The 27,116-nt window shown below is 40.7% G+C and overlaps 3 protein-coding genes across 4 annotated transcripts in view; all 3 read right to left on the bottom strand.

Annotated features, from left to right (window-relative positions):
* LOC139444793 (gelsolin-like protein 2) overlaps positions 1-27,116 on the bottom strand; it is a 33,432-nt gene that overhangs the window by 6,142 nt on the left and 174 nt on the right. The window contains exons 1-10 of one of the 2 annotated variants that reach the window (XM_071225753.1): positions 18,908-18,993; positions 14,709-14,731; positions 11,607-11,687; positions 11,025-11,098; positions 10,220-10,294; positions 9,348-9,419; positions 8,470-8,597; positions 6,802-6,910; positions 6,382-6,492; positions 1,784-1,870 (exon numbers count right to left, since the gene is read on the bottom strand). In XM_071225753.1, coding sequence (XP_071081854.1) covers positions 1,784-1,870; positions 6,382-6,492; positions 6,802-6,910; positions 8,470-8,597; positions 9,348-9,419; positions 10,220-10,294; positions 11,025-11,098; positions 11,607-11,687; positions 14,709-14,715 — 744 coding nt within the window. In that variant the 5' untranslated portion in view covers positions 14,716-14,731; positions 18,908-18,993. Of the gene's footprint in view, positions 1-1,783; positions 1,871-6,381; positions 6,493-6,801; positions 6,911-8,469; positions 8,598-9,347; positions 9,420-10,219; positions 10,295-11,024; positions 11,099-11,606; positions 11,688-14,708; positions 14,732-18,907; positions 18,994-27,116 lie in introns of those variants that run through there. The other variant, XM_071225752.1, reaches the window with a different exon arrangement.
* Positions 22,583-23,218, bottom strand: LOC139446472 (uncharacterized). Its single transcript, XM_071227783.1, has one exon. The coding sequence runs from the start codon at positions 23,216-23,218 to the stop codon at positions 22,583-22,585; it is 636 nt and encodes a 211-aa protein (XP_071083884.1).
* Positions 23,226-24,208, bottom strand: LOC139446470 (cell surface glycoprotein 1-like). The gene is made up of 2 exons (XM_071227782.1): positions 24,148-24,208; positions 23,226-23,974 (listed from the first exon to the last, which is right to left on the bottom strand). Exons 1-2 carry the CDS (start codon positions 24,206-24,208, stop codon positions 23,226-23,228), a joined length of 810 nt encoding a protein of 269 aa, XP_071083883.1.

Genomic DNA, 27,116 nt, shown 5'->3' with positions numbered 1-27,116 from the left:
GTAATGGAGTCTGGACCAGACAAACCAATGGTGTCTATGTACAGTGACACACCATCCAAGTCACAGTCCGACTGATCCATGAAGATCTGGGTTAGAATAGGTCAACCCATGCTTGTCATAAGAGGCAAATGATGGGATTGGGTGGTCAGGCTCCCCAACTTGGTTGATGTATGTCATTGTATCCAAAATGTGTAGATCGATGCTCCTGATATTATTCACTGGATTGTCTGGTCCAGACTCGATTATTTACAAACCACCGTCATATACCTAGCTGCAATATTGCATTGTACAGCATTACACACCTAACAAAACTTGAATATTCCTAATATTACGAACATCTTTCTCGCCACCGTGATCCAGCTATCACGGCAATGGAAATAGAAGGAACGTCACCCATTACTCCAATGTGTAAAAAAAACCCTGGTTCTCTGGCACGATGAGCCAACACTTTAAACCATGGAAAACCTTTATATAACCTTTACCACAACGATATAGCTGGAATATTGCAGTGTTAAACAACAAACACATACAGTCTTACCATGTCATCCCCATTCAAGTACAACAAGCATGATATACATGGGACTAGAGAATCTCACATCACAGATAGTATGTACAGAAAATGAATATTTACACATATGAAACATAATATTGGGTGGAATTAATGTGGTTGCATCTCACCACCACTGGCTATGAAACGTTTCTTTCAGTAGGGTGTTGACATTGTTTATTGTTGAGATAATCAAACCTGAAAAAGTTTGAATCTATCAGCAGAAACAAAAACCTCAGCACGGTTGTGGTGAAATGGGGTTTAACGTTGTAGCCAAGATTATTGCACTTATATAGCGATGTGCATACAGGTGCGAGTGTGTGTGTTTGTTTATTTAACGCTGCTCTCAGTGTGTTTGGCTGCTTGTGCTAGTCCGGACTAATGCTGATTTTATAGTACTAGCCTACTAGCGGCGTCACGATAAATCGAAATATCGATATATCGCTATTGGGAAGCACTTAAAAATCAATAAATCGATTGTTAAATCAGTTTCCAATCAATAGTATCGATTTCAGTGCAGGATAGTTTCTATTGTATTTACCATATCAATAAAATACATGCAATGCTGTTCAATTTTTTTTTTCTTTTGATCATGAGTGGTAGTAATTTACACAAGGTAATGTGGAAGTTCCTTTTTCTTCACTTATTAGGGTAACGAAAAAACAAATCAGTCATATCTCAAACTTTACTTTTTTTGTTGTTATGGTTATCACATTCACAGGAAACTTCAGTTTCAAGGTTTAATTCAACTCTAAAATCCATCTAAATTGATACACTGAAAACTGTTTATATTTATCGCAATAGTTGTTTGCAATATCAATAGTTATCGCTATAGTTTCTTTCAATATCAATAGTTATCGCAATAGTGATGTCCAGACCAATAGTCACCCCTATAGACTACTGAAATACCATGCAGCAGTTTAACATGAATACCCCACTAAGACAGAGTTATCTGACTCTACTAGTCTTTGTTTTAACCCCATAATGCCGAACGCTAGGCAGGGTAACAATTTTTACTGTCTTTTGGTATGGCGCGGCCGGGGATCAAACACCAGTCTTTCCATTCTCCATGCTGAAGCTATACCACCAGACCACGAAGTGGTCTCAGCAAGGGGAAGTCAGTGCAGGAAAACAGTGTTTGCCAATCAATCTGGTTACATTGAAAAACTGGTTTATATTTAAAACTAGTTCACTTAAAATAACTTCCTAGGAAATGGTGTCTAAACAATGACTCACCGACTTGTCTGTGGATTCATCCTCGATCACCTCGGCCTTAGCACGGCCATTCCTCTCAGACTCCAGCTCCTGACAGAACTGCATAGCCTACAGCAAAAAACACAGTTCTCATGTAGCGGTGGGTCTCAGGTAGTGTATAGAGTCATCATCAACAGACATGGGTCTCATACAGTGACCGACAACAGTCATGGGTCTCATACAGTGACCGACAACAGACATGGGTCTCATACAGTGACCAACAACAGACATGGGTCTCATACAGTGACCAGGAACACACATGGGTCTCAGACATGGGTCTCATACAGTGACCAACAACAACAGACATGGGTCTCATACAGTGACCGACAACAGACATGGGTCTCATACAGTGACCGACAACAGACATGGGTCTCATACAGTGACCAACAACAGACATGGGTCTCATACAGTGACCAGGAACACATATGGGTCTCAGACATGGGTCTCATACAGTGACCAACAACAACAGACATGGGTCTCATACAGTGACCGACAACAGACATGGGTCTCATACAGTGACCGACAACAGACATGGGTCTCATACAGTGACCAACAACAGACATGGGTCTCACACTGTGACCGACAACAGACATGGGTCTCACACAGTGACCGACAACAGACATGGGTCTCATACAGTGACCAACAACAGACATGGGTCTCATACAGTGACCGACAACAGACATATGGGTCTCATACAGTGACCAACAACAGACATGGGTCTCATACAGTGACCAACAACAGACATGGGTCTCATACAGTGACCAGCAACAGACATGGGTCTCATACAGTGACCAACAACAACAGACATGGGTCTCATACAGTGACCAACAACAGACATGGGTCTCATACAGTGACCGACAACAGACATGGGTCTCATACAGTGACCAACAACAGACATGGGTCTCATACAGTGTATGTACAGTGAGCATCAACAGACATGGGTCTCATACAGTGTATGTACGGTGGGCATCAACAGACATGGGTCTCATACAGTGTATGTACAGTGAGCATCAACAGACATGGGTCTCATACAGTGTATGTACAGTGAGCATCAACAGACATGGGTCTCATACAGTGTATGTACAGTGAGCATCAACAGACATGGGTCTGTAACAGTGTATGTACAGTGAGCATCAACAGACATGGGTCTCATACAGTGTATGTACAGTGAGCATCAACAGACATTGGTCTCATACAGTGTATGTACAGTGAGCATCAACAGACATGGGTCTCATACAGCGTATGTACAGTGAGCATCAACAGACATGGGTCTCATACAGTGTATGTACAGTGAGCATCAACAGACATGGGTCTCATACAGTGTATGTACAGTGAGCATCAACAGACATGGGTCTCATACAGCGTATGTACAGTGAGCATCAACAGACATGGGTCTCATACAGCGTATGTACAGTGAGCATCAACAGACATGGGTCTCATACAGTGTATGTACAGTGAGCATCAACAGACATGGGTCTCATACAGTGTATGTACAGTGAGCATCAACAGACATGGGTCTCATACAGTGTATGTACAGTGAGCATCAACAGACATGGGTCTCATACAGTGTATGTACAGTGAGCATCAACAGACATGGGTCTCATACAGCGTATGTACAGTGAGCATCAACAGACATGGGTCTCATACAGTGTATGTACAGTGAGCATCAACAGACATGGGTCTGTAACAGCGTATGTACAGTGAGCATCAACAGACATGGGTGTCATACAGTGTATGTACAGTGAGCATCAACAGACATGGGTCTGTAACAGCGTATGTACAGTGAGCATCAACAGACATGGGTCTCATACAGCGTATGTACAGTGAGCATCAACAGACATGGGTCTCATACAGTGTATGTACAGTGAGCATCAACAGACATGGGTCTCATACAGCGTATGTACAGTGAGCATCAACAGACATGGGTCTCATACAGTGTATGTATAGTGAGCATCAACAGACATGGGTCTCATACAGCGTATGTACAGTGAGCATCAACAGACATGGGTCTCATACAGCGTATGTTCAGTGAGCATCAACAGACATGGGTCTCATACAGTGTATGTACAGTGAGCATCAACAGACATGGGTCTCATACAGCGTATGTACAGTGAGCATCAACAGACATGGGTCTCATACAGCGTATGTACAGTGAGTATCAACAGACATGGGTCTCATACAGTGTATGTACAGTGAGCATCAACAGACATGGGTCTCATACAGTGTATGTACGGTGGGCATCAACAGACATGGGTCTCATACAGTGTATGTACAGTGAGCATCAACAGACATGGGTCTCATACAGTGTATGTACAGTGAGCATCAACAGACATGGGTCTCATACAGTGTATGTACAGTGAGCATCAACAGACATGGGTCTCATACAGTGTATGTACAGTGAGCATCAACAGACATGGGTCTCATACAGTGTATGTACAGTGAGCATCAACAGACATTGGTCTCATACAGTGTATGTACAGTGAGCATCAACAGACATGGGTCTCATACAGCGTATGTACAGTGAGCATCAACAGACATGGGTCTCATACAGTGTATGTACAGTGAGCATCAACAGACATGGGTCTCATACAGTGTATGTACAGTGAGCATCAACAGACATGGGTCTCATACAGCGTATGTACAGTGAGCATCAACAGACATGGGTCTCATACAGCGTATGTACAGTGAGCATCAACAGACATGGGTCTCATACAGTGTATGTACAGTGAGCATCAACAGACATGGGTCTCATACAGTGTATGTACAGTGAGCATCAACAGACATGGGTCTCATACAGTGTATGTACAGTGAGCATCAACAGACATGGGTCTCATACAGTGTATGTACAGTGAGCATCAACAGACATGGGTCTCATACAGCGTATGTACAGTGAGCATCAACAGACATGGGTCTCATACAGTGTATGTACAGTGAGCATCAACAGACATGGGTCTGTAACAGCGTATGTACAGTGAGCATCAACAGACATGGGTGTCATACAGTGTATGTACAGTGAGCATCAACAGACATGGGTCTGTAACAGCGTATGTACAGTGAGCATCAACAGACATGGGTCTCATACAGCGTATGTACAGTGAGCATCAACAGACATGGGTCTCATACAGTGTATGTACAGTGAGCATCAACAGACATGGGTCTCATACAGCGTATGTACAGTGAGCATCAACAGACATGGGTCTCATACAGTGTATGTATAGTGAGCATCAACAGACATGGGTCTCATACAGCGTATGTACAGTGAGCATCAACAGACATGGGTCTCATACAGCGTATGTTCAGTGAGCATCAACAGACATGGGTCTCATACAGTGTATGTACAGTGAGCATCAACAGACATGGGTCTCATACAGCGTATGTACAGTGAGCATCAACAGACATGGGTCTCATACAGCGTATGTACAGTGAGTATCAACAGACATGGGTCTCATACAGCGTATGTACAGTGAGCATCAACAGACATGGGTCTCATACAGCGTATGTACAGTGAGCATCAACAGACATGGGTCTCATACAGTGTATGTACAGTGAGCATCAACAGACATGGGTCTCATACAGTGTATGTACGGTGGGCATCAACAGACATGGGTCTCATACAGTGTATGTACAGTGAGCATCAACAGACATGGGTCTCATACAGTGTATGTACAGTGAGCATCAACAGACATGGGTCTCATACAGTGTATGTACAGTGAGCATCAACAGACATGGGTCTGTAACAGTGTATGTACAGTGAGCATCAACAGACATGGGTCTCATACAGCGTATGTACAGTGAGCATCAACAGACATGGGTCTCATACAGTGTATGTATAGTGAGCATCAACAGACATGGGTCTCATACAGCGTATATGTACAGTGAGCATCAACAGACATGGGTCTGTAACAGCGTATGAACATTGAACATCAACAGACATGGGTCTCATACAGCGTATGTACAGTGAGCATCAACAGACATGGGTCTCATACAGTGTATGTACAGTGAATGTACAGTGAGCATCAACAGACATGGGTCTCATACAGTGTATGTACAGTGAGCATCAACAGACATGGGTCTCATACAGTGTATGTCAGTGAGCATCAACAGACATGGGTCTGTAACAGCGTATGTACAGTGAGCATCAACAGACATGGGTCTCATACAGCGTATGTACAGTGAGGAGTCATGCCCTGCATGTTGAGTGGGAGTAGGACAGTCACTAAGTAACTTGACCTTCAAATTCATTATGTAGTGTAGCACTGTCAGTTAAAGTGCTGTGGGTTTATGAAATGACCTGTCTTTCATGCAGTGTTTCTAACAGACCCAAGGCATTGAAAACTCCTTGCAGCGGTTACCTGTGTTTATTACTGCATGATATGCACTATGTGATGTTATCGGTATGATGTCGTTCACTATTGTGATGAGTTTTGTCGCATTATATTTTTATCAATGAAAGAACGGCCAGAATGCTATGCAGTAATACCACCTCCAAAAGTGATCCCTGTAACCACATCACACAATACATTAATTGTAATGTCATACCAAGAGATGTCCTTGTAATGATGTCACACACTGTGTGTTACCTTAAATCTTTCATCCTTGCTGCTCTTGCTGCCATTGAATTGGAAGATCTTAAGACCAAGGTCAAGGATGAACACGTCATCGGAATTCACCTTTGACTTGCACAGTGGAACCTGCGTGAGATGACATAACAAAACGTTAAAAAAAATAAAAATCACCTGTTGCCACATACAGAAGTACGACTCAGTAATATGGAGCAGGATAAGGTTGTTTTTTTAAAATGATTGTCAATAACATCATAAACACCAGCCATTACACTATTTCTACTTCAGCATATATTGTTCTCAGAGATAAGGAATCTGTCAGCTATATAATGAACATTTATCATCCAGAAGTTTACTATCCTGGAAAGTGGACAGAGTTATCTCCCTTACCAAATTTGCCAGGTTACAACCTTGTCTGGTAAATACTGTCCCACTTACCTCCCTGACCTCCACATTGCGCCTGGTGCCAGAGAAATGGAGGAGACGTGGTGTGTATTCCTCCGGCTTGACATGGCGGAACCCTGTCTCCGCACCACCTCGCATCACACTGACAATGATGGAGAATCACGATTAGTTGGACAGATAGGACTTCTAAACCTCTGCTTAAAAGAGTAGCCTCCCTCATGCCAGATTTACAATAGGGTGCTATGTGCTCCTACCCATGTCATTGCCATCCAGTGTGGTATTAAACCATGTTCATATTGATGCATGACATCACTAAATGCACGACATCACTTAACAAGTGGCATCACTCAAAGCTTGTATCACTCAGCACATGTACCACACAAGGCTTGTACCGTTCAATGCCTGTACCGGTCAATGCCTGTACCGCTCAATGCCTGTACCACTCTGTGCACGACATCACTCAGTGCATGACATCACTCAGTGCATGACATCACTCAGTGCATGACAACACTCAATGCATGACATCACTCAGTGCACGACATCACTCAGTGCATGACATCACTCAGTGCATGACAACACTCAGTGCATGACAACACTCAGTGCATGACATCACTCAGTGCATGACATCACTCAGTGCATGACAACACTCAGTGCATGACATCACTCAATGCACGACAACACTCAGTGCACGACATCACTCAGTGCACGACAACACTCAGTGCACGACATCACTCAGTGCATGACAACACTCAGTGCATGACAACACTCAATGCATGACAACACTCAGTGCATGACATCACTCAGTGCATTACAACACTCAGTGCATGACATCACTCAGTGCATGACATCATTCAGTGCATGACAACACTCAGTGCATGACAACACTCAGTGCATGACATCACTCAGTGCATGACAACACTCAGTGCATGACATCACTCAATGCACGACAACACTCAGTGCACGACATCACTCAGTGCACGACAACACTCAGTGCACGACATCACTCAGTGCATGACAACACTCAGTGCATGACAACACTCAATGCATGACAACACTCAGTGCATGACATCACTCAGTGCATTACAACACTCAGTGCATGACATCACTCAGTGCATGACATCATTCAGTGCATGACATCACTCAATGCATGACATCACTCAGTGCATGACATCACTCAGTGCATGACAACACTCAGTGCATGACATCACTCAGTGCATGACATCACTCAGTGCATGACATCACTCAGTGCATGACATCACTCAGTGCACGACATCACTCAGTGCATGACAACACTCAATGCACGACATCACTCAATGCATAACATCACTCAGTGCATGGCATCACTCAGTGCATGACATCACTTAATGCATCACTTAATGCATGACATCACTCAGTGCATGACAACACTCAATGCATGACATCACTCAGTGCATGACATCACTCAGTGCATGACATCACTTCATGCATCACTCAATGCATGACATCACTTAATGCATCACTTAATGCATGACATCACTCAGTGCATAACATCACTCAGTGCATGGCATCACTTAATGCATGACATCACTTAAATACTGGGGGCTGGTACAGAGAGGTGAGCATTTTAAAGCAAAATAGGGGGTAGTGTAGATAGTGCAGTATTAACGTATTACAACAACACATAAAAGTATCTTATTTGGCAAATTGCAGTGGTATACTCACGTGATGGTCTTGAAGTAGCTCTTGAACAGACTTGACTCATGACCCTGAACCTCCCTGTGCTGGATCGGGGCATCGTCCAGGAACGTGTCCAGCTCAACCGTCTTGTAGGCGGCGGTACCGTACTCATCCTGTTGAGCATAAACGTTTCTTATTTGGTGCCCACAGTATTTACATAAGCTCGTAAAATGAAGAAGTGGAGTCACAAAGATCTGTTGTTCACCTGAATGTTTGTGTACCTATTGCAACAGTACATACTGAAGGTTTAGGCTACAAAACATAATAGTCTTGGTTCTCAGGCACCACCTGCATCATCATGAAGTCTGCCGCATGTTTTGCTTTTATTTCCATTTTCAAATAAAAATAAAAATCCTAATACTTAAACACAATGCACAAAAAGAATTTAAAATGGAAACAAAAACGAAACGTGCAATGAACTTTATGATGATGTGGGCAGTGCCTGAGAACCAAGACTATTATTTTTTTTAGCCTTATGACTGACTTTCATGCATCATATGATGAGTGAGTGAGTGAGTGACGCTTTTAACATTATTCCAGTCATATCGTGACGCTTCAGATCAATGTGGGAGGAAACCCCGAAGTGATGCAGGTCTCAGACCTTTACCTCTTCGGTGAAACCCACGAGCAGGGGTTTGGTGCTGACAAACCTAGAAACATAATCAGGGTGAAGCGGGATTGGAACCCATAATTATAGCTTTCTGGCGACAGCCCAAGGGACGCAACTCTGCACAGCGAATCGCGGCACCTTAGACGACTGGGCCACCCGGGCCACCCGTGCCACCCTACCCCCTTCATCATATATGATGAACCAGTAAAGTGTATCATACACTTTCAGCAGCCAGTGCTGGAGACATCTGTACCTGAGAGCTGTGTCGGCCGATCCAGAAGTGGACATCAAACTGCAGCTCCTCGGAGTCATCCTCCTTGTATGTCTGTGGGGAAAGAGTTATCTCCCTTAGTGCTACACATATTTCTTGTCTGCTTTGTAATTACTGATTTAAATATTATGGATTTGAATTATACCCTTTTAATATAGTCACTGTGTAATTCTTTATTTTACCATTATAAACACATACGACACAGTTAGAAAACATCAAAAACAAAATTTAGAAAGAATGTTCTCTTTGATCGATTTTTTTTTAATTACTTCAGTTAAAAATATCATGACCACTAGTGAAGAACAAGGTCAGGGTCAGACAAACCACTGGTTGATAGCATGAGCAATGATCCAAAAAGGCAAAACAATAGCCCCCTTTGGTACGTTGCTCACAACATCAATCACTGTTCTATTAGACTCAGGTATTTACAGGCTGCCTGTACATAACAGGGATATAACTGACTGTGGCCCAAGCCTACAAACAAGCATTCTTGTCAACTGTTAAGAAAAGAACAGGGTTTTAATTAATTTATTAAGATTGCCTGGTCAGTTTTCTCTGTTTAACATAATCAAAACACAAAAATCTGTGATTCAGTTTCAGAAATGAAAGTAATGTCTAAATTATCACTTATCCTTGTGGAATATTTTGGTTTTCAAAACAGGTCTAATATTCTGAGAAAAGGGCAAAATACATTCAAATTGCAACTTTTAAAATACCTGTTTCATCAAAACTATAACCTAACATGATGAAAAGGTTGCTTCCACAGAGAAAGGAACATTCTGGGTTTATTTCTTCTGCTATGACAAGTAATAAAACCTATGTTGAAGGTCAAAGTAATGCAGTATAGAACTCACGTTCAAGATAATGTAAGAGTCTCCATCATAGAACTTGCCATATTCAGCCTCAGGCCAGCTCTTTACTTGAAATTTCTGCAAGAGTACACTACACATGTAAAATCAGGATTGTTTGCCATTTGAAAATGTGACAAATACTCAAATAACTTCAGTGAAGTTCAAAACCTGGAAAATTTTACCACAATCAAGACTATTTGTGACAAGATGCCATCAACTCAATTCATGCAGGCTTATGTGATCAATAACTTCTACCCAGGCCACTATCTCCGACATGTCTGATAGCATGGCCAAATGGTAGAGAGTTGGCTGCCCAGATAAACACAAGGTCACATGGCTCTGGCCGGCCAGCCAGCACTTCACTCACACACAAGCCAGACACCAGAGTCTCATATTTCACAGAGTGAATCCGGCTATTCGGCCCCATCATTGAAGGGTTCTAGTGCTGTACGTCCATACAGTATCTACATCAACCAATCCTCCAGACAGAAATAAAAGGAGGATCACTATCAACCCAAGAAGCTAATGTTTTCCATCAAAAGGAGGCGGAAACTAGAATCTCTTCGTATTTTAAATGGGCAAGTGACTGTTTGGGCGAATACAATAATAGCTTTTTACTGCCTGTTACTACGTCTCCTGCTAAATTCCAAATGATACATCTAAACATTGTCATGAGTGTGATGTGACACACTTTTACAAAATACATTTCTCTCCCTGATACATCCTTCATATCATTTCTATACAGTAAGGAAAATCATGGACCTTGGTCTATTTATGTCACTAGATTAACTGTGTTGTCACAACCTACCACGATCCTCCAGATCTTGAGGCCTACAGACTTGCCACACCCTTGCCATGCTTTCTCAGTCTCTGCAGATTCTTCTGGAAAGCAGATAAACCATATCAAGACAAAGGTTGATAACATTCTCATGAAACTTGACCCAGTTCATTTTGTATGTTCTACTTGTCCATGTGCATGCTAGAAAATGTATATTACTCGCCCGACATCTAAACCTTGCTTGGCACGGGCGTTTGGGCAATGGTATTTTTCAACCCGTCAACTTGTCGTCATGAAACCATAAACAAAATTACAAAATAAATCCCAAACCATCAAAAGGCACCAGTTCATCAATAGACTGATCTGTATAGCAAGTTGCATCAAGAACTATTCAACGAATATATAGATATATATAAAACATGGCAAATCATCAAAAGGCACAAGGTCACCACTAGACTGAGTTCTGCTCTAGAAATGGAAAATGGACTGACGGACATGCTGATCGCTATATCACTCCAGGTTTTCAAACCAGGGGGAAAATAAATTGACCCAGGTAAATTCCTGTTTCTCCTAAGAACCATGGGCACCTTGTTTCTCTGCAGCTCTACTTACTCTTGACATTCTTCTCCAGGTCGGATCCAAACAGAGCCAAGTTGGAGTCCTTCCAGTCATACTTCTTTGCCTTGATCAGACCTGAACAAGCAGACAGTGAGTGAGTGAGAGAGTGAATGTTGTTTAATACACAAGCCATATCAGGGCAGCCTGTAATAATAAAACCTAAAGTAAGCAACCAGAAACTGACAACAAATCAATGCTCCATGCCATCTGTGCATAATGACACACCATCTTGAGAGTCATGGAGCCTGGCCAAAGTCTCGGACTTTAGCCGACTTTAGCCACTGGCATATTTCTAATGGGGAGGTTAACCCTCTGGGTGCCGAGTTTTTATCTGACACACATTTTCGTAAGATAGGAAAAGTGAAGGTTGTGCGAGAATTGCGCTCACGCGGCACTGGATCTACCACTGGCTATAAAAGTACGCAGAGATGGAGAATATTAAATTTCCTATCTCGTGGTGTAAATTTAACTGCAAATATTAAACCGGTGTTAAAAAAAGACACTTCTAAGTGTTCTCCGAGAATTTATTCTGCGTTGAAAAACAGGAAATTTCTCCACTTTTTATCGTACACCGACAAAAGTACTGTGCGACGATTTTTGTTATTTAGAAGCTTTATGGAAACTGTGAGCGAACAAAATACAGCCTAATATCTGAACGACATAACTACATATCAAATGGAGTTATATGCGTATGTATAACAACATACATTCAATGCCAAAAATAGCATGCCGTAAATGACGAAACTGATTTTTCTCTATGACGTCAAAAGGCGACAGAGAGGTTACACACGTACAAAGAAATGGGGGCAGAACTCTGCTATGCTTAGCAATTGTTTATTGTAACTCATGTCACTTGGTGAGAATTAGCTGTGGGTGAGGATGATATATTTTCGTGGCGTTTTGTTCACGAGGAACCAAACTATTCCAACACAAATATTGATATTGAAACTGTATACGTTTAGTTATAAAAAAAACCATAAGAAATGATGAAATTGTACTTCATCAAAATGAGGTAATAGAGGAATGGATGGCCCTATCTAACCTTTAACTTAGTCCTTAGATTCCAACACTCTCCTGAATGTGTAAGTGTAATTTGACTAATGTTGCACCTTTATTAATGGAACACTAGCCTTATCATCAAATGTTAAAAAATACCAAAAAATACCACCATTCTATTTGACGTCATGGCTGGTTTTATGTCTTTGATTACGTCGGAGAAAGACGACACTGGTATTTTGATTGATATATATCTCCCCAAATTTTTGTTCATGGTATGAGAAATCTCGATTTGTAAAACTAAATTTAACGCTTTTTCGACACAGCATTAATTGACTGCTTTCACCAAGTAAATAATGTATTGAATGTGTACACAATTAGATAGTTTATCGTGTATCTTAAATGGACAACACACGTACCTGTTTGGCAACAATTTACGTAATGAAATACCCAAAAGAATATTTCAAAACTGCCAAAATTATATTCAATATATCTCGTCTCAGAATTACAAAATAAAAGATGAGAAGAAAGCTCTATTGGTATAGAATTTTCAGGATAATCTTATAAGGTTGAACCAACAGGGTACATGATGGCATAGGTCTTATTTTTTAACTTTTTACAATTTCTGAAGAAATAAAGTAAACAGTTTAATATCGTGTGATCACAATATTGAAAAAAGAATGAACCCATTGATTATATAATGCAAAACGAGAGGAATAATTCGTAAATTGTCTGTGGATAACGGGCACCTGGCGAATCGTTCTGTGTATCAAACAACACAAAAAAAATAAAAATTCCAAGATCAAGACAACTCTTTCAGAAATGTGTGCATATATTTTAACGAAAAAAATTATCCATTTTGTTAAAGTAATATATTCAGTTTCAGTTATAAAATAAAATGAAACGGCTATTCCGTCGTGGACATTGGTATTTTCCAAAACATTCTAAATGTTTCTAGGGTTATCGGCGACGTTTAGGAATGATAATTGGTGATTTCATAAAAAAGAGATACCCGTGATCACTAAAATGCTATTTATGAAATTCGTTTCTTCGACTTAATATCCGAAATTTAGATTTCAAAACATGCTGCAAAAAACACTGTGAGTGGTGATTTAGTAATGTGTAAAAAATGGCGACATTTATGATGTACCTAATTTTCAGAGGTCATTTTCAATACTTTTGCTTGGCCTAAAATGCCAGTGGATGATATCACAGAACAGGGAATTTCCCACCTTATTCAAAACTGTGAAGTGTATCTGTGTGGGTGATGTATTTTGAATTTTATTTGACTTCAAAGTGAGGGTTGTCTAGGAGGGACATATAGCCCGGTATGTCCAAATGGCATCTAGGGGATTAAAGTTGGTTCATCTCATTGGGTGTCCTCAGATGTTCATGCAGTGAGTGAGTGAGTGAGTATGGTTTTACACCGCTTTTAGCAATGTTCCAGCAATATCACGGTGGGGGGACACCAGAAATGGGCTTCACACTTTGTACCCACTGAATTGAACCAGGGCCTTCGGTGTGATGAGCGAACACTTTAAGCACCAGGCTACCCCACCGCCCCTGATGATGTTCATGTGGAGAGGGTGTCACTTAAACTGAGTAAAAGAACAGATCTTAATGAGATTGAATCACTTCCGCATTACTTCAACATAAAATTGATATATGTACAATATATGTATATATACATATATGATATATGTATTAAACCATGTCTTTCTTACAACATGACAAAACTAACCATCTAACAGTGATGTAACATGTTTTCATTTTAGTCATTTCAGAATCATCAGTACAGTCCAGGCAACAATGGTCCCAGAACCACTCGCCATGAGCCTTCTGAAGATATCTGCTAGTGGTCATAAACCTGTCACCAGGAGGCCTTATCTTTGCTTTTATTATCCACTTGTTGATACTTCTGTCACTTTGATTTTACAAAGACCACATCTAGGTTGTAATTGGAGTGGGGCTGGGGGGCTGGGGGGCTGGTAGGAAGCAAAGCTTAGTTGGAGGAAGAGATGTGTGGGGGTAATGGAATTTTTTGGGATGGGGACAGAGCAGAACTGAATTGAGTTGCATGTAATTTGTTGCATGACTTACCAGACATTGTGATTCTTTAGCGTCTGCAAAGAAAACAACGAAAGATAATAATAACAATACATCAAACATAGGACTGAATACATAGCCATGCCAATACTGATTAAAAGATGAAAGGCCTGCTGAATCAAAGATGCAATGCCACTGTCACTCAAGACCATGACTCATGTTGTTGACAGAATGAAGTGACATTCTACAACTGGCAGTAACACCCAGGGGGCATCCATGGCCTACTAGCACCGTTCACAATTCACACTGTAGCGGTAGAGTCCTTATAATGACAACATATAGCAAACCCCTAAAAAATGGCAAATATCTACTGGTCCTTATGATACCTTAACTATTACAGGACTAGTGCCAATGTCTAACGCTGCACTGGGGGCCCTTTTAAAACCCTTTAGAGCAAAAATAAGGGTATATATTTCTGAACCACAAAAAAACGTCAACTCAAGAAAAAACTTCATTAAAGTTTCCCTTTCAATGCAATTCAATATTACAGGTTAACAGCCAAAAAGTGCCCAAAACATGGATATATAGGTCGCTCAAACGACCATGGTACAAAGTCCTGAACACTTTCCATGAAAATCAAACTGCACTTGCGTGTCCTTGGGCCTTTTCTGATACACGGCACCCCAACACATGGATCCAACATTCTTGTATCTATACTAGCGCTATGCCAAGACGTATGAAGACTAATGTCAAAATAGAGATTCTTCCATAAAGTGCATTGATATTTCATTGGGAAACTTTAATGAAGTATTTTCATGAAGTGACATTTCTTTTGCGGTTCAGTACATATAAAACTTATTCATAAACAGACTGCTCCTAATAATATTGTTTGTCTGTTTGTGATCAATGCTGCACACACCAATGTTCCAGCTGTATGAAGCTGCCAGTGACCAATCAAGGCTGAGCCAGACAAACCCGTGATTGATATTATAAACAACATCCCATACAAGAGAGGTGGAATGACATGTAATCAAGTCATCGAGTCTTACTACCTGATCCACTGAATCATCTCGTATGACAAGCATTGGTTGCTGAAGACCTATTCTAACCGGGAATCCCTACAGGAGTAAACAACATCAACAACATCAACAACAACAACCATCTTGTGGCAGAGGAGGATGAAGACGTTAATCGGAAAGTTGCACCCAAATCTTTTCAATTAACAAAGTTCCTGATAGTGGAACAGAGAACAAATTGGGCATGCCTCATCCCATATGGTGCCGGTGAATGTCTACCACCCAAAAGCAGAATGTACTGGACGCTAGAGCTGAACAAGAGGGAAATCTTCACTGTCTTCTCTAAGCTGAAAATGTTGCGTAACATTGAGATGGTGGGTGAAGGTGAAATGGGGTTTAACGTCGCATCCAAGATTATTGCACTTATATAGCCACGTGCATGTACGTGTGTGTGTGGCTGCTTGTACTAGTCCAGACTGATGCCGATTTATAGTGCTAGCTCACTGAGATACCATGCCGCAGTTTAACATGAATACCCCACTCATGACACAGTATACTGACTCCGAGCCGACCAGTCCTTGTTTTAGCCCCTTAATGCCGAGCGCCATACGGGTAACAACAAGTACCATCTTTTAACGTCTTTTGGTATGATGCGGCCGGGGATCGAACCCCGGACCTTCCGCTCTCCAGGCGGACGCTCTACCACTAGACCACGGAGGCGGTCTGTAACATTGAGAACATAAATATGTGTCAATGCAATAAACCAGAAGTTGTTATTCATAAAGTTGGTTTTTGTTTGTTTTGTTCGCTGGTTTGTTGTTTGATGCCACACTCAGCAATATTCCAGCTATGTGATGGTGGTCTGTAAATAATTGAGTCTGGTCCAGACAATCCAGTGATTGACTTTCGGATACGATGACATGCATCAACCAGAGACCATATACCGATCGGTATATGGTCTCTGCATCGACCAAGTCAGTAAATTTTCACCCTGTTAGGAAGACATTGTAACAGGAGATCTAACCGAGCAGATGAGCACTAAGGGAGGTAACTTATATTCTTTAATTGCAACCACCTGGGCTGATATCGATCGCTCACTGAAAATGCATTGAAAAGCCGTATCAGCACAGCAGGGGGTGGGGATTTTATATAAAAAAAACAAAGAACAAAAAAATTAAAATTATGCATCAAGACTTTTGCTGATAGTTTTAAAAAAAAAAGAATATCTGGTTTTGTAGCTGTAGCTGATTAATATCTAATCTCGATACAAAATGCCAGCACCCACCACCACCACCAACCCCCACCCCCACCTTCAGAATATGGTCAGTCCCCTAAGTCCTGTAGAATTCGAAAACAGCCCCAACACAAACAACATACCAGAGCCAAGAGATAATATCAATAATGTAAACAAACTGATTTATTTCCTGGCTCTGTTCAGCTGTTGCATAAGGTGATCAATAAGCTATTTTCATCACATCCAGCCTCTCAGTACTTTGGACTGGGCAACAATTCAGTGTTGTGGAAACACCAATTCCCAAACCCGGACACAATGTCTTCAACTCACATAGAGCAGAGGCTATTAAATCACAATAAACCCCCTCTGATTGAAACAGCTGATTTGACGGCCGCATCACCGCGGAAGCTAATATTCATAGAATAGTACTATTTTCAGTCATTGTCGGTAGGCATATTTAAATAACTATATCTACAATTACAGGTTACAAAATGCACAGATGCCATTACTACAATATTCAAAGGATGTGTGGCAATACATTTCGTGCAGAAAAACACGACAGAAATCAACAAAGGGAATGTATTTACGTTTTGGAGACAACAGAGGGCTTGAAATTTTGGCGCTTTTCTATATAAGCCTTTGACGTCATATATTTTGCGTCACAATGAGCGATATGACGTCATATATTTTGCGTCACAATGAGCGATATGACGTCATAATGGTGACATGAGATGTAGAGCAAAAGCCTTGGGATGGCCACCTCATGTTAGCTTACCAAGTTGCCGTGCTTATATGCCTGTCATATGTTCGAGTGAAGTATTACGGAGTAAACAAACTGCTTGAGTATATACAGAATCATATTTTGTTCAGTGATTCCATAATTCAGATCGATAACCCACTCAAACCATTTAACTCAACCCATGCCGCTTCACTCAGTATATTTGCTGACACCAAAGGGTTCGCGTTTTATTTAGTCATGGTAGAATGGAGATAAACATACTGTGTTTTCAATGTAGAGCTAGGTTACCTGTAGATTTAACCGCGCTAAATTTAACATTTGAAACCTCACGCTGCGCGTTCGGTTCCAAATTCAATTTAGCGGGGTTAAATCTACAGGTAACCTAGCTCTACATTGAAAACACAGTATGTTTATCTCCTAATTAGGACCAGGAATTTCAGACATTCAGTGTCTGGGACTATCATGAGCTATTATTCTCTCCGGTTGGCAGAGAACCAACTGATGTGAGGCGATGTGACAAACGATGGGGGTGGATAAACAGGTGCTCTCTTTCTGTAGTTACAAAAGCACAGGTTGTAAGTGAAGGGATCAGTCTGAAGGCAGATGGATGTTTTCTTTTCAGCGACTAGTGTTTTGAAATTGGGACTGGTTAAAGACTGCCTGGCCTGTACTTAGCTTTATTGTTTGTTGTACTACCAGTAGTTGTTAGAAAAGAAGTGACCAAAAACACAGTGTACTGTGTTATTCATTTACAACAACGGCACATTAAATGCATACTATGTTTTTCAAACTGTGGGAAAACCAAACAAAAAAACCTCCCTATCAAACAAACTTCATACAACTGATAATCATATAATGATGGACCTGGATATCACATGACGAAGGCCACACATTTTATATTTTTTGTTTTACGGGCCGCCGCTCTGAAAAGAAATAAATTACAATATTTATTCTTATTATGTCTCCCACTAGTAAAGTTACAATATAAAATGTTATATATAAATTCCATGGCTACATCAAATAAATGATTGAGATAGCTATTTATTATTATTTTTATTTCAATCGACTTTGCGTGGAAAAGCTGGAATATATCTGTTAAACATAAAATTAAAAAGGTTTGGCCTAATAAGATAATAGTCAGGCAGCTATTTCAACCATGCTATTGTTGATCTCTGCTCTTTCTGCTTGCTGGCTGCAAAGAAGCCATATCAAACCCTGAAAGTGAGAATATTTCTAAAATATCCCAAATGATACCTATACGTACATGTTCCTCCTGTCTTCACAATACAGCAGACTCTACTTCAATAACATCCCAAGCTCAAAGTCAAAACCTTCCAACTCCTAACTTGCCAGTATAGACGTCGCAATCTTGATGACTAATACTTGTGCAACACCAGCAACCTGAAATTCCCTGCTGTCCAAGGCCAACTAGTACAAAGTGCATCAATATCTCCACTCAAACATCTGTTAACGCCTACAGTCAGCGTTTGTTATACTGGTGTCAAAATTGTCATTTTTTAGCTGTTTCATAGATATGCAGTGAATTACAACATTCTGTTTTCCAGCTGAAAATATGCTTACTCTAAGCACAATTATTTAATAAACACTTTATTCTGACGTCAGACTGCAGCCCAAACAGCCTGAAATATTCCATGCCTAAGCATTACATAATCACATCGCCAATCACATAACTGCTGCTAGTCTCAACAAAACATCTCTGGAGTACCTAGGTCAGATGCAAATATACTGAAATGTTGCCCCAAGTAACATTGCATGAAAAGTTGTCATTTAAATATCTGGGTAATTTTGTCAAAGTTTCTAAAATTTTAAATTACCTTGTCCGGAAAAATGAGTACCGGTATGATGATAAAAAAACAAAGCAGATGACAATAAAAGCGATCACCCAAACGTATCACAGCACGGCCATGGTAACCCAATGTACATGAGTTCTGTGCAAATTGAAATCCACGTGTGTTACCCCATTTCTTGCCCAATAATAATCCACCCAGATTGGATAACATTAATTCGTTATTGAATTGCTACCACATGCCAAGATTGACAAGAAATCAGCGACACCAACCCTTGGACGATTACAAGTTGGACAAACCGCCCGGCAAGTAGCCAATGCATTTCAAGTCCACGTAAGGACCATATACAGACTCCAGCAACAGTACCAGACCACCAACACTACAGATGACCGACCACATAGTGGAAGACCAAGGGTCACCACCCGACATCAGGATCATCAGATTGTGCGACAGCATCTTCTCATATCTATTGATGGTGATGTTTCTTTTGCAGTTCAGTATATATATACCGTATTAAATCTGTTTAAAATATTTCCGAGTTGGGATTTGCAAATTCACTGGGATAATTCTGCAAATTCTCATATTTGTTGACCTACGTGTTATTTATAGCATTCTCTGTCAACTAAAGTTCGTTTCAAGGCGTCAATAGCAGTAATCTGACCGTGGTTGCTGTAAATAACGGCGAGTCATGCGATCTTCCCATCTCTTTTCACACGATTTCATTGAAATTGATTTAAACAATATCAAAAGGAATTTTTAATGAAATGAATGAAATTGGTTACAAACATTAGTCCATATATATATATTGAACAACAAAAGTTCCTTTGACATTGAATAAGATTTAATGCAAAGTTATGTTTTTTACCTAATCTGAAACAATTTCGGTTTGCAACAGATAAAAGACTCCTGTAAGTGTTAAAATGGTTTAATTTGCCAATCTGAATTCAGAAAATGTGTGATTTCATAAAAAACACGAACACGACAAAATGGACCAGGCATCGCACAAAGTCCGGTGGGTTGCCATAAACACCAAATGGTGATTCTGTGGACATTAAATTGTCTTACAACATCATGTTTACTCGATCCTGCTTCAAGCATACCAATGGCTCGCAGACGCTCATTTTCGGACAGGCCTGGCATTTCATAATGTTGAATAATTGCGTAATTTTGTTGTTTTTCTGAGTGGTTGTTGTCAACACGATGCTCAACAATGCATATGGAATCCCGTTAATGCACATGTTTTTATATACCCCTTCTTGGGTAGTGAAATGCATGGGGCTTGCATAATAGTCAACTTTTGCATGGAATGCATGCTTTTCTGTAGCAGTTGCGTTTTTGTGACTTGATTCCATACATGTACTACAATATTGAAAAACAAACTTTACTTGTTTGAAAAATCACTAAAATATTGGTGTCACAGGAACTTTTGTTGTTGAGTATACAATGAACACTTTTTATAACCAGACACCCAAGAGCACGGATATGGTGCTGACAAACCTAGAAACATAATCGTGGCGAACCACGATTCGAACCCACGATCTATAGGTTTCTGGCACACTATACTAAAGAAAATATGGTATGTGAATTGGGTTTTAACACTGCTTTTACCAGTATTCCAGTTCTACCACGCCGTGTCAGCTTAATGTAGAAACAATCAGGATTCGAAGTCACAATCAATCACACCCTTCTGTAAGAGGGATTTATTCAGCTCCAAGTCTGAAGCAACTGTAAAATGTCATCTGGGGAATTACCGTTAAGACATTCCTAATTTATGTTAACATAATTGATCTTATGTAACAGCCTTGTTCTACCTTGATAATGGGGGCCAAGAGACATGACAGTGATGAGGAGGCTTGAATGCTTAGGTTTACATAACGGAATGTTGAGAATATTTTGTTTAAATACCTCCGCAATTTAAAAACTTAAAAGCTTTACCCTAAAAAATTGCCTTCAAGGGTCATGGCGCACAATTTCCACTGCCTCTGATGAAACAGTGTGATTAATGATCAACACTACTAGGTTCATGACTCACCATCACCCAGATCATCAATGCTAATGGATGGTGTTCATCACCAGCCATTGTGACCAACAGATACACATTCTAGTCAGCTCCTCCGACAAGCACTCGTTCAGCTATATTGCCAAAGAATCACTGTGGAGGTAATGGCTGACTGACCTAAGGTGAAAAATGTTCATCAAATCTCAAAACTGGAAGCTACTAAAAAGCCCAATAACAGAGCATGAAGGTCACTCCAGTCTGGCTGTGCTGGTGAAGGATTGTACCCAACATGATGCTAGAAACATCATCCAACTAATTAATCTAGGCCTTAATTCCTATATGTAATTCCTGGACACTCGGTCGCCCTTTGGGGGATTCCCAAGGGGAGACAACTGTTAACTACAAATATGCGAAGCCTTAAGGAGGACTTTCTTTGTTCAAACGAAACTTAGTGATTGCGTGAAGAAAATCGAGAGTAAAATCTATGTGAATGTTGTTATGGCTACAACAAATTTGGTTTTCATGATAAAAATGGGCATATTTTTCTGCATCCCAAGGGACAAACAGTTACAATTATTTGAAGCCATTTTCAATTTCTATGCGTATAGGATGAAAAACCCGGAAACTGCTCCTGCTCCAGACCCTTTAACTGAACACACACCTGCACCATATAGCTAACACATTGCCAGAAAACATAAAAAAAACACTAATCAGCTTCCAAACAAGCATTCTTTGCAATATACAAATGTCTTCTGCACCCATCCTAACCCACTATAGACAACAGACAGGACTTCAGTTTACATTACTCTGTTGTACTGAGGACTATATCTCTCTTGCTCACACTGAATGCCCCAGTAGAACTAAGTACTCTTTCCTTCCTTGAAGAGTTCCTTCTGCATGTTCAGGAAACTACAGCAGCAGCGCTTCTACCTGACTCTATCAATGTTTATCAAGTACTATAAACACTGGAAACTCTGTAACCCTAATCTGCCAGCTTCGGATAAACTTGGCCTGCCTTTCTGGGTCACATTATCATGCTATTTAGCAGAGGAGGCCTGGTGTAGAATGTTCTTCTCATATCTGTAGTGTACCTGTCATTTTCAGTGCACACCCGTCATCTTCAGTATATGTGTCATCTATAGTGCACACTCGTCATCTTCAGTGTGCTCGTCATCTTCAATGTGCTCGTCATCTGTAGGGCACTCGTCATCTGTAGTGCACTCGTCATCTGTAGTGTACTAGTCATCTGTAGTGCACTCGTCATCTGTAGTGCACTCGTCATCTGTAGTGCACTCGTCATCTGTAGTGCACTCGTCATCTGTAGGGCACTCATCATCTGTAGTGCACTCGTCATCTGTAGTGCACTCGTCATCTGTAGGGCACTCGTCATCTGTAGGGCACTCGTCATCTGTAGTGCACTCGTCATCTGTAGGGCACTCTTCATCTGTAGTGTACTATTCATCTGTAGTGTACTCGTCAGCTGTAGTGCACTCGTCATCTGTAGTGCACTCGTCATCTGTAGTGCACTCGTCATCTGTAGTGCACTCGTCATCTGTAGTGTACTCGTCATCTGTAGTGTACTATTCATCTGTAGTGTACTCGTCATCTGTAGTGTACTCATGATCTGTAGTGCACTCGTCATCTGTAGTGTACTCGTGATCTGTAGGGCTCTCGTCATCTGTAGTGTACTCGTGATCTGTAGGGCACTCGTCATCTGTAGTGTACTCGTGATCTGTAGTGTACTCGTCATCTGTAGGGCACTCGTCATCTGTAGTCTACTCGCCATCTGTAGTGTACTCGTCATCTGTAGTGTACTCGTCATCTGTAGTGTACTCGTCATCTGTAGTGTACTCGTCATCTGTAGTGTACTCGTGATCTGTAGTGTACTCGTGATCTGTAGTGTACTTGTCATCTGTAGGGCACTCGTCAACTGCAGTGTACTCGTTATCTGTAGGGCACTCGTCAACTGTAGTGTACTTGTTATCTGTAGTGTACTCGTGATCTGTAGTGTACTTGTCATCTGTAGTGTACTCGTCATCTGTAGTGTACTCGTCATCTGTAGTGTACTCGTCATCTGTAGGGCACTCGTCAACTGTAGTGTACTTGTCATCTGTAGGGCACTCGCCAACTGTAGTGTACTTGTCATCTGTAGTGTACTCGTGATCTGTAGTGTACTCGTGATCTGTAGTGTACTTGTCATCTGTAGGGCACTCGTCAACTGTAGTGTACTCGTTATCTGTAGGGCACTCGTCAACTGTAGTGTACTCGTTCTCTGTAGTGTACTCGTGATCTGTAGTGTACTTGTCATCTGTAGTGTACTCGTCATCTGTAGGGCACTTGTCATCTGTAGTGTACTTGTCATCTGTAGGGCTCTCGTGATCTGTAGTGTACTCGTCATCTGTAGTGTACTCGTCATCTGTAGGGCACTCGTCATCTGTAGGGCACTCGTCATCTGTAGGGCACTCGTCAACTGTAGTGTACTCGTTATCTGTAGTGTACTCGTGATCTGTAGTGTACTTGTCATCTGTAGAGTACTAGTCATCTTCCAAAGAAAACTATCATACAGTGTATGTTAGTTGGGTAACAGTATTCCAGTTATATCATGGCATGACTGCTAATGTAGGAGGAAAGCCAAACCTGATGCAGGTCTTACATTTACCACTTTAGTCCATGAGCATGGGTATGGTGCTGACAAACCAAGAATCAGAATCAGGGTGACTCTAGGATTGGAAAACACAATCATAGGATCATGAGACATCTAAGGGACACTACTGCACAACAGATTGATGTCTTACAAATAAACCAGAGTTGCACATTGTTTTTGTCTCTCATTTCCAGTATTTTGTTTGCCTGATCCAACTGGTTTGATAAATAATGTTTTTCTACAGTAATGATATATTTATTACTTTTGTTTAGTAACGCCTGGAAACGGGGTGCTATTTAAGTTTTGTAAAACAAAACCACCAAAATTTGTATTGACACTGAGTGAATGTTGATGTACACAGTACTGGTCTTCACATGATTCCAGCAATAATAATGCCTTTTTCTAAAAAGTACACTAGAAGTCAGGATTGTCACAACTTAGTAACCCTACAAAACAGAAATAAGTTTGCATTGTGAGGACACTAATTCTTGTGTGTTCTATATAAAAACTATATGAAAAAATAAACTTAAGCCCTTCTTAGTCTCTACTATACTTCCTGTTGAAGGTACATCCTGATCAAGCGTTTAGTCATGACTTGAGTCATTGTGAATGCATTGTGATTATGAATGCTACTACTCGGGTTCCTGACACTGATAACATTCACAATTTCAGAGCTGTGATGCATGAGTCAGTTACCGTATTCGACGTAATAAGCGCCCCGCTCTAATACGCGCCCACGGCGATATTTGCTAATATATTGGCTAGTGATCAATCCCAATTAGCACTCCTTCAGATTGATCAACGTACACAAGACTTATTTATTCGCGTATAATACGCACTCTTGTGTTATATGCATTCTTAATTATGGGCAATTAAATTCTGGAAAAATGTATCTGTCGCAAATAAACATTTCAGTGTATCAGCATTAACCACGAAATTTATCTTTCAACTCTCTTTTTTCCACTAAAATAATATTCTAATAAGAGCCCCCTATTTCTATTTTTGAGAGCGCCCTGGGCGCTTATTACGTCGAATACGGTAATACCTGTCCAGTTTGTTTAGCCTAATGAAGTTAAATGCTCCTCTTTATTCAAAAGTGTTGTGCAATATGCTGATAAAAAAGGACAATGTTGCTGGGAAACATGTATCCTTAAAAGGCTTAATTAAACAAGTTCTAAAATATAGCGTTGAACAATGCCCTGCAGATTTTAGGCTAATGGAACCGTCACCTGAACTTTTTATAATCACTGCAGTAATGATATGAGTTATTAGCAGTACAATATTCACCACTGACACAGCTATGACCATACATGCATGTACAGCTTAATTGCTCCCTTGACAATTATGTATGGTGACTCAATGTCATTGATAACTACATCACTAGAGCTTCACGACCCAGACTCTCAGACAAAGACTGTCAACAGGATATGTTTATCGTATGGAAGAGGATGGGGTCAGGAAGGGGGTGGGGAGAGGGGGGTCAGGAAGGAGAGCAGGGATTTATCAAGGAGTCTAAAATGTGCCCCTTAAAGGCAAATTTCGGTAAAAAATATGGGTATATATTATACACAGACACACAGACAGACACACACAGGGTGGGGAAGAGGTGGGTGGGGGTATGTCTCAAAAGGAAGTTTTGTATCTGACATCGAACTTTTGAACTGCTTCCTTAATCATGTTAATACAGAATGGGTTACAAAACAACTCATTTGACAGTCAGCAACATATCTGATGGACTAACAAAATCAGCCAGGCCACTGGGTCCTGAGGTTTACAGCCAGCAATCAAGTGCTAGGGACCTGTCAAAACCAGTGGCATGATCAATGACAACACAAGGCATCAGGATGGCCATTGTGACCACCCCATCCTCCGATACCCTTGTGACAATCATATGGTAATGAAAATCAATTCTGAGCCACAACACCCAAGGCCGTGTTTAATTGGGTATAAATTATATAACATAATTGTGGCTGTGCATAAAGGAATAACTTCACTCAAATTTTAATAGCATACAGACATTTTCAACTGTCCTCCCAAAAGCAGGATAGAGAATGAAGCTCTATCACACAATTTCCTTCCTGCATGTAATTTTAGTCTTGCCACACACTTGTATTTGTGAAGGGACCACCAACAAGCTTTCACACAAAGGTGTTAATGGTTGGTATAATATACCGGTATGTAAACTGTAATATACCTCATCAGACATGTACCACGGACAAGGTGACATCAGTATTTCCTGGATAGATCTCCGGGATTAGCATTAAAACATGAGCACGATGGATGCTACACATACCAACTGCAGTTAATCCAAAACAATGCTAAAAATTAAAGTTGGTTGGTTGGTTGTTTAACACCGCAATCAGCAATATTCCAGCTATATGCTGGCGGTCTGTAAATAATCGAGGCTGGACCAGACAATCCAGTGATTGATATCATGAAAATAGATCCACGCAATCGGGATCGATGACATATGCATCAACCAAGTCAGCGAGCCTGACCACCCGATCACGTTAGTCGCCTCTTCCGACAAGCATAGTCGCCTTTTACGGCAAGCATCGGTTGCTGAAGATCTATTCTACCCCGGATCTTCAAGGGTAAAAAATTAAAGAGTATTACATACTCACCACTGACCAAATGTATGAACTAATGTATTCTGATCATGCTGATGTTAGAATAAACAATCTTCAAAGAGACATAAGTGCTTATTGAATTGTAGGTGGACATTCAGTTTCAATACCATGGAAGGCTTACATACATGTAAGTCATGAAGCTTAACATTTCAGGAATAATAATAATAATAATAATAATAATAATAATAATAATTAAACAAAAAAAACCTAGCTACATTAATATTGTTACAATAATAACAGTTTAATTGCTTAATGGTGTTTTAACTGGCCCAACATTAAACGGCCTTTACTCCAGACAATAGAAATGGCCCCAGCATGGCGTTTTCCTCTTAACATCCATTACAAGAGTTTCAGAAGCCTGATTGTGAAACATGACACATTTTGTAAACATA

Source organism: Haliotis cracherodii, unplaced genomic scaffold (assembly GCF_022045235.1).
Source record: "Haliotis cracherodii isolate W230 unplaced genomic scaffold, xgHalCrac1.p SCAF_6, whole genome shotgun sequence".
Lineage (NCBI taxonomy): Eukaryota > Metazoa > Mollusca > Gastropoda > Lepetellida > Haliotidae > Haliotis > Haliotis cracherodii.
Note: the sequence above shows the minus strand (reverse complement) of the source record. Positions and strands in the feature narration are given on the sequence as shown.

What these genes read in the sequence shown, in the direction of transcription:
- LOC139446472 (XM_071227783.1), bottom strand. Translation starts at nt 23,218, where the DNA reads ATGACGAGTGCCCTACAGATGACGAGTACACTACAGATCACGAGTACA.
- LOC139446470 (XM_071227782.1), bottom strand. Translation starts at nt 24,208, where the DNA reads ATGTCTCATGATCCTATGATTGTGTTTTCCAATCCTAGAGTCACCCTG. An exon ending in CACCCTGATTCTGATTCTTG is followed by an intron (nt 23,975 to 24,147) that starts GTTTGTCAGCAC and finishes AGTACTCTACAG; the next exon opens with ATGACAAGTACACTACAGAT.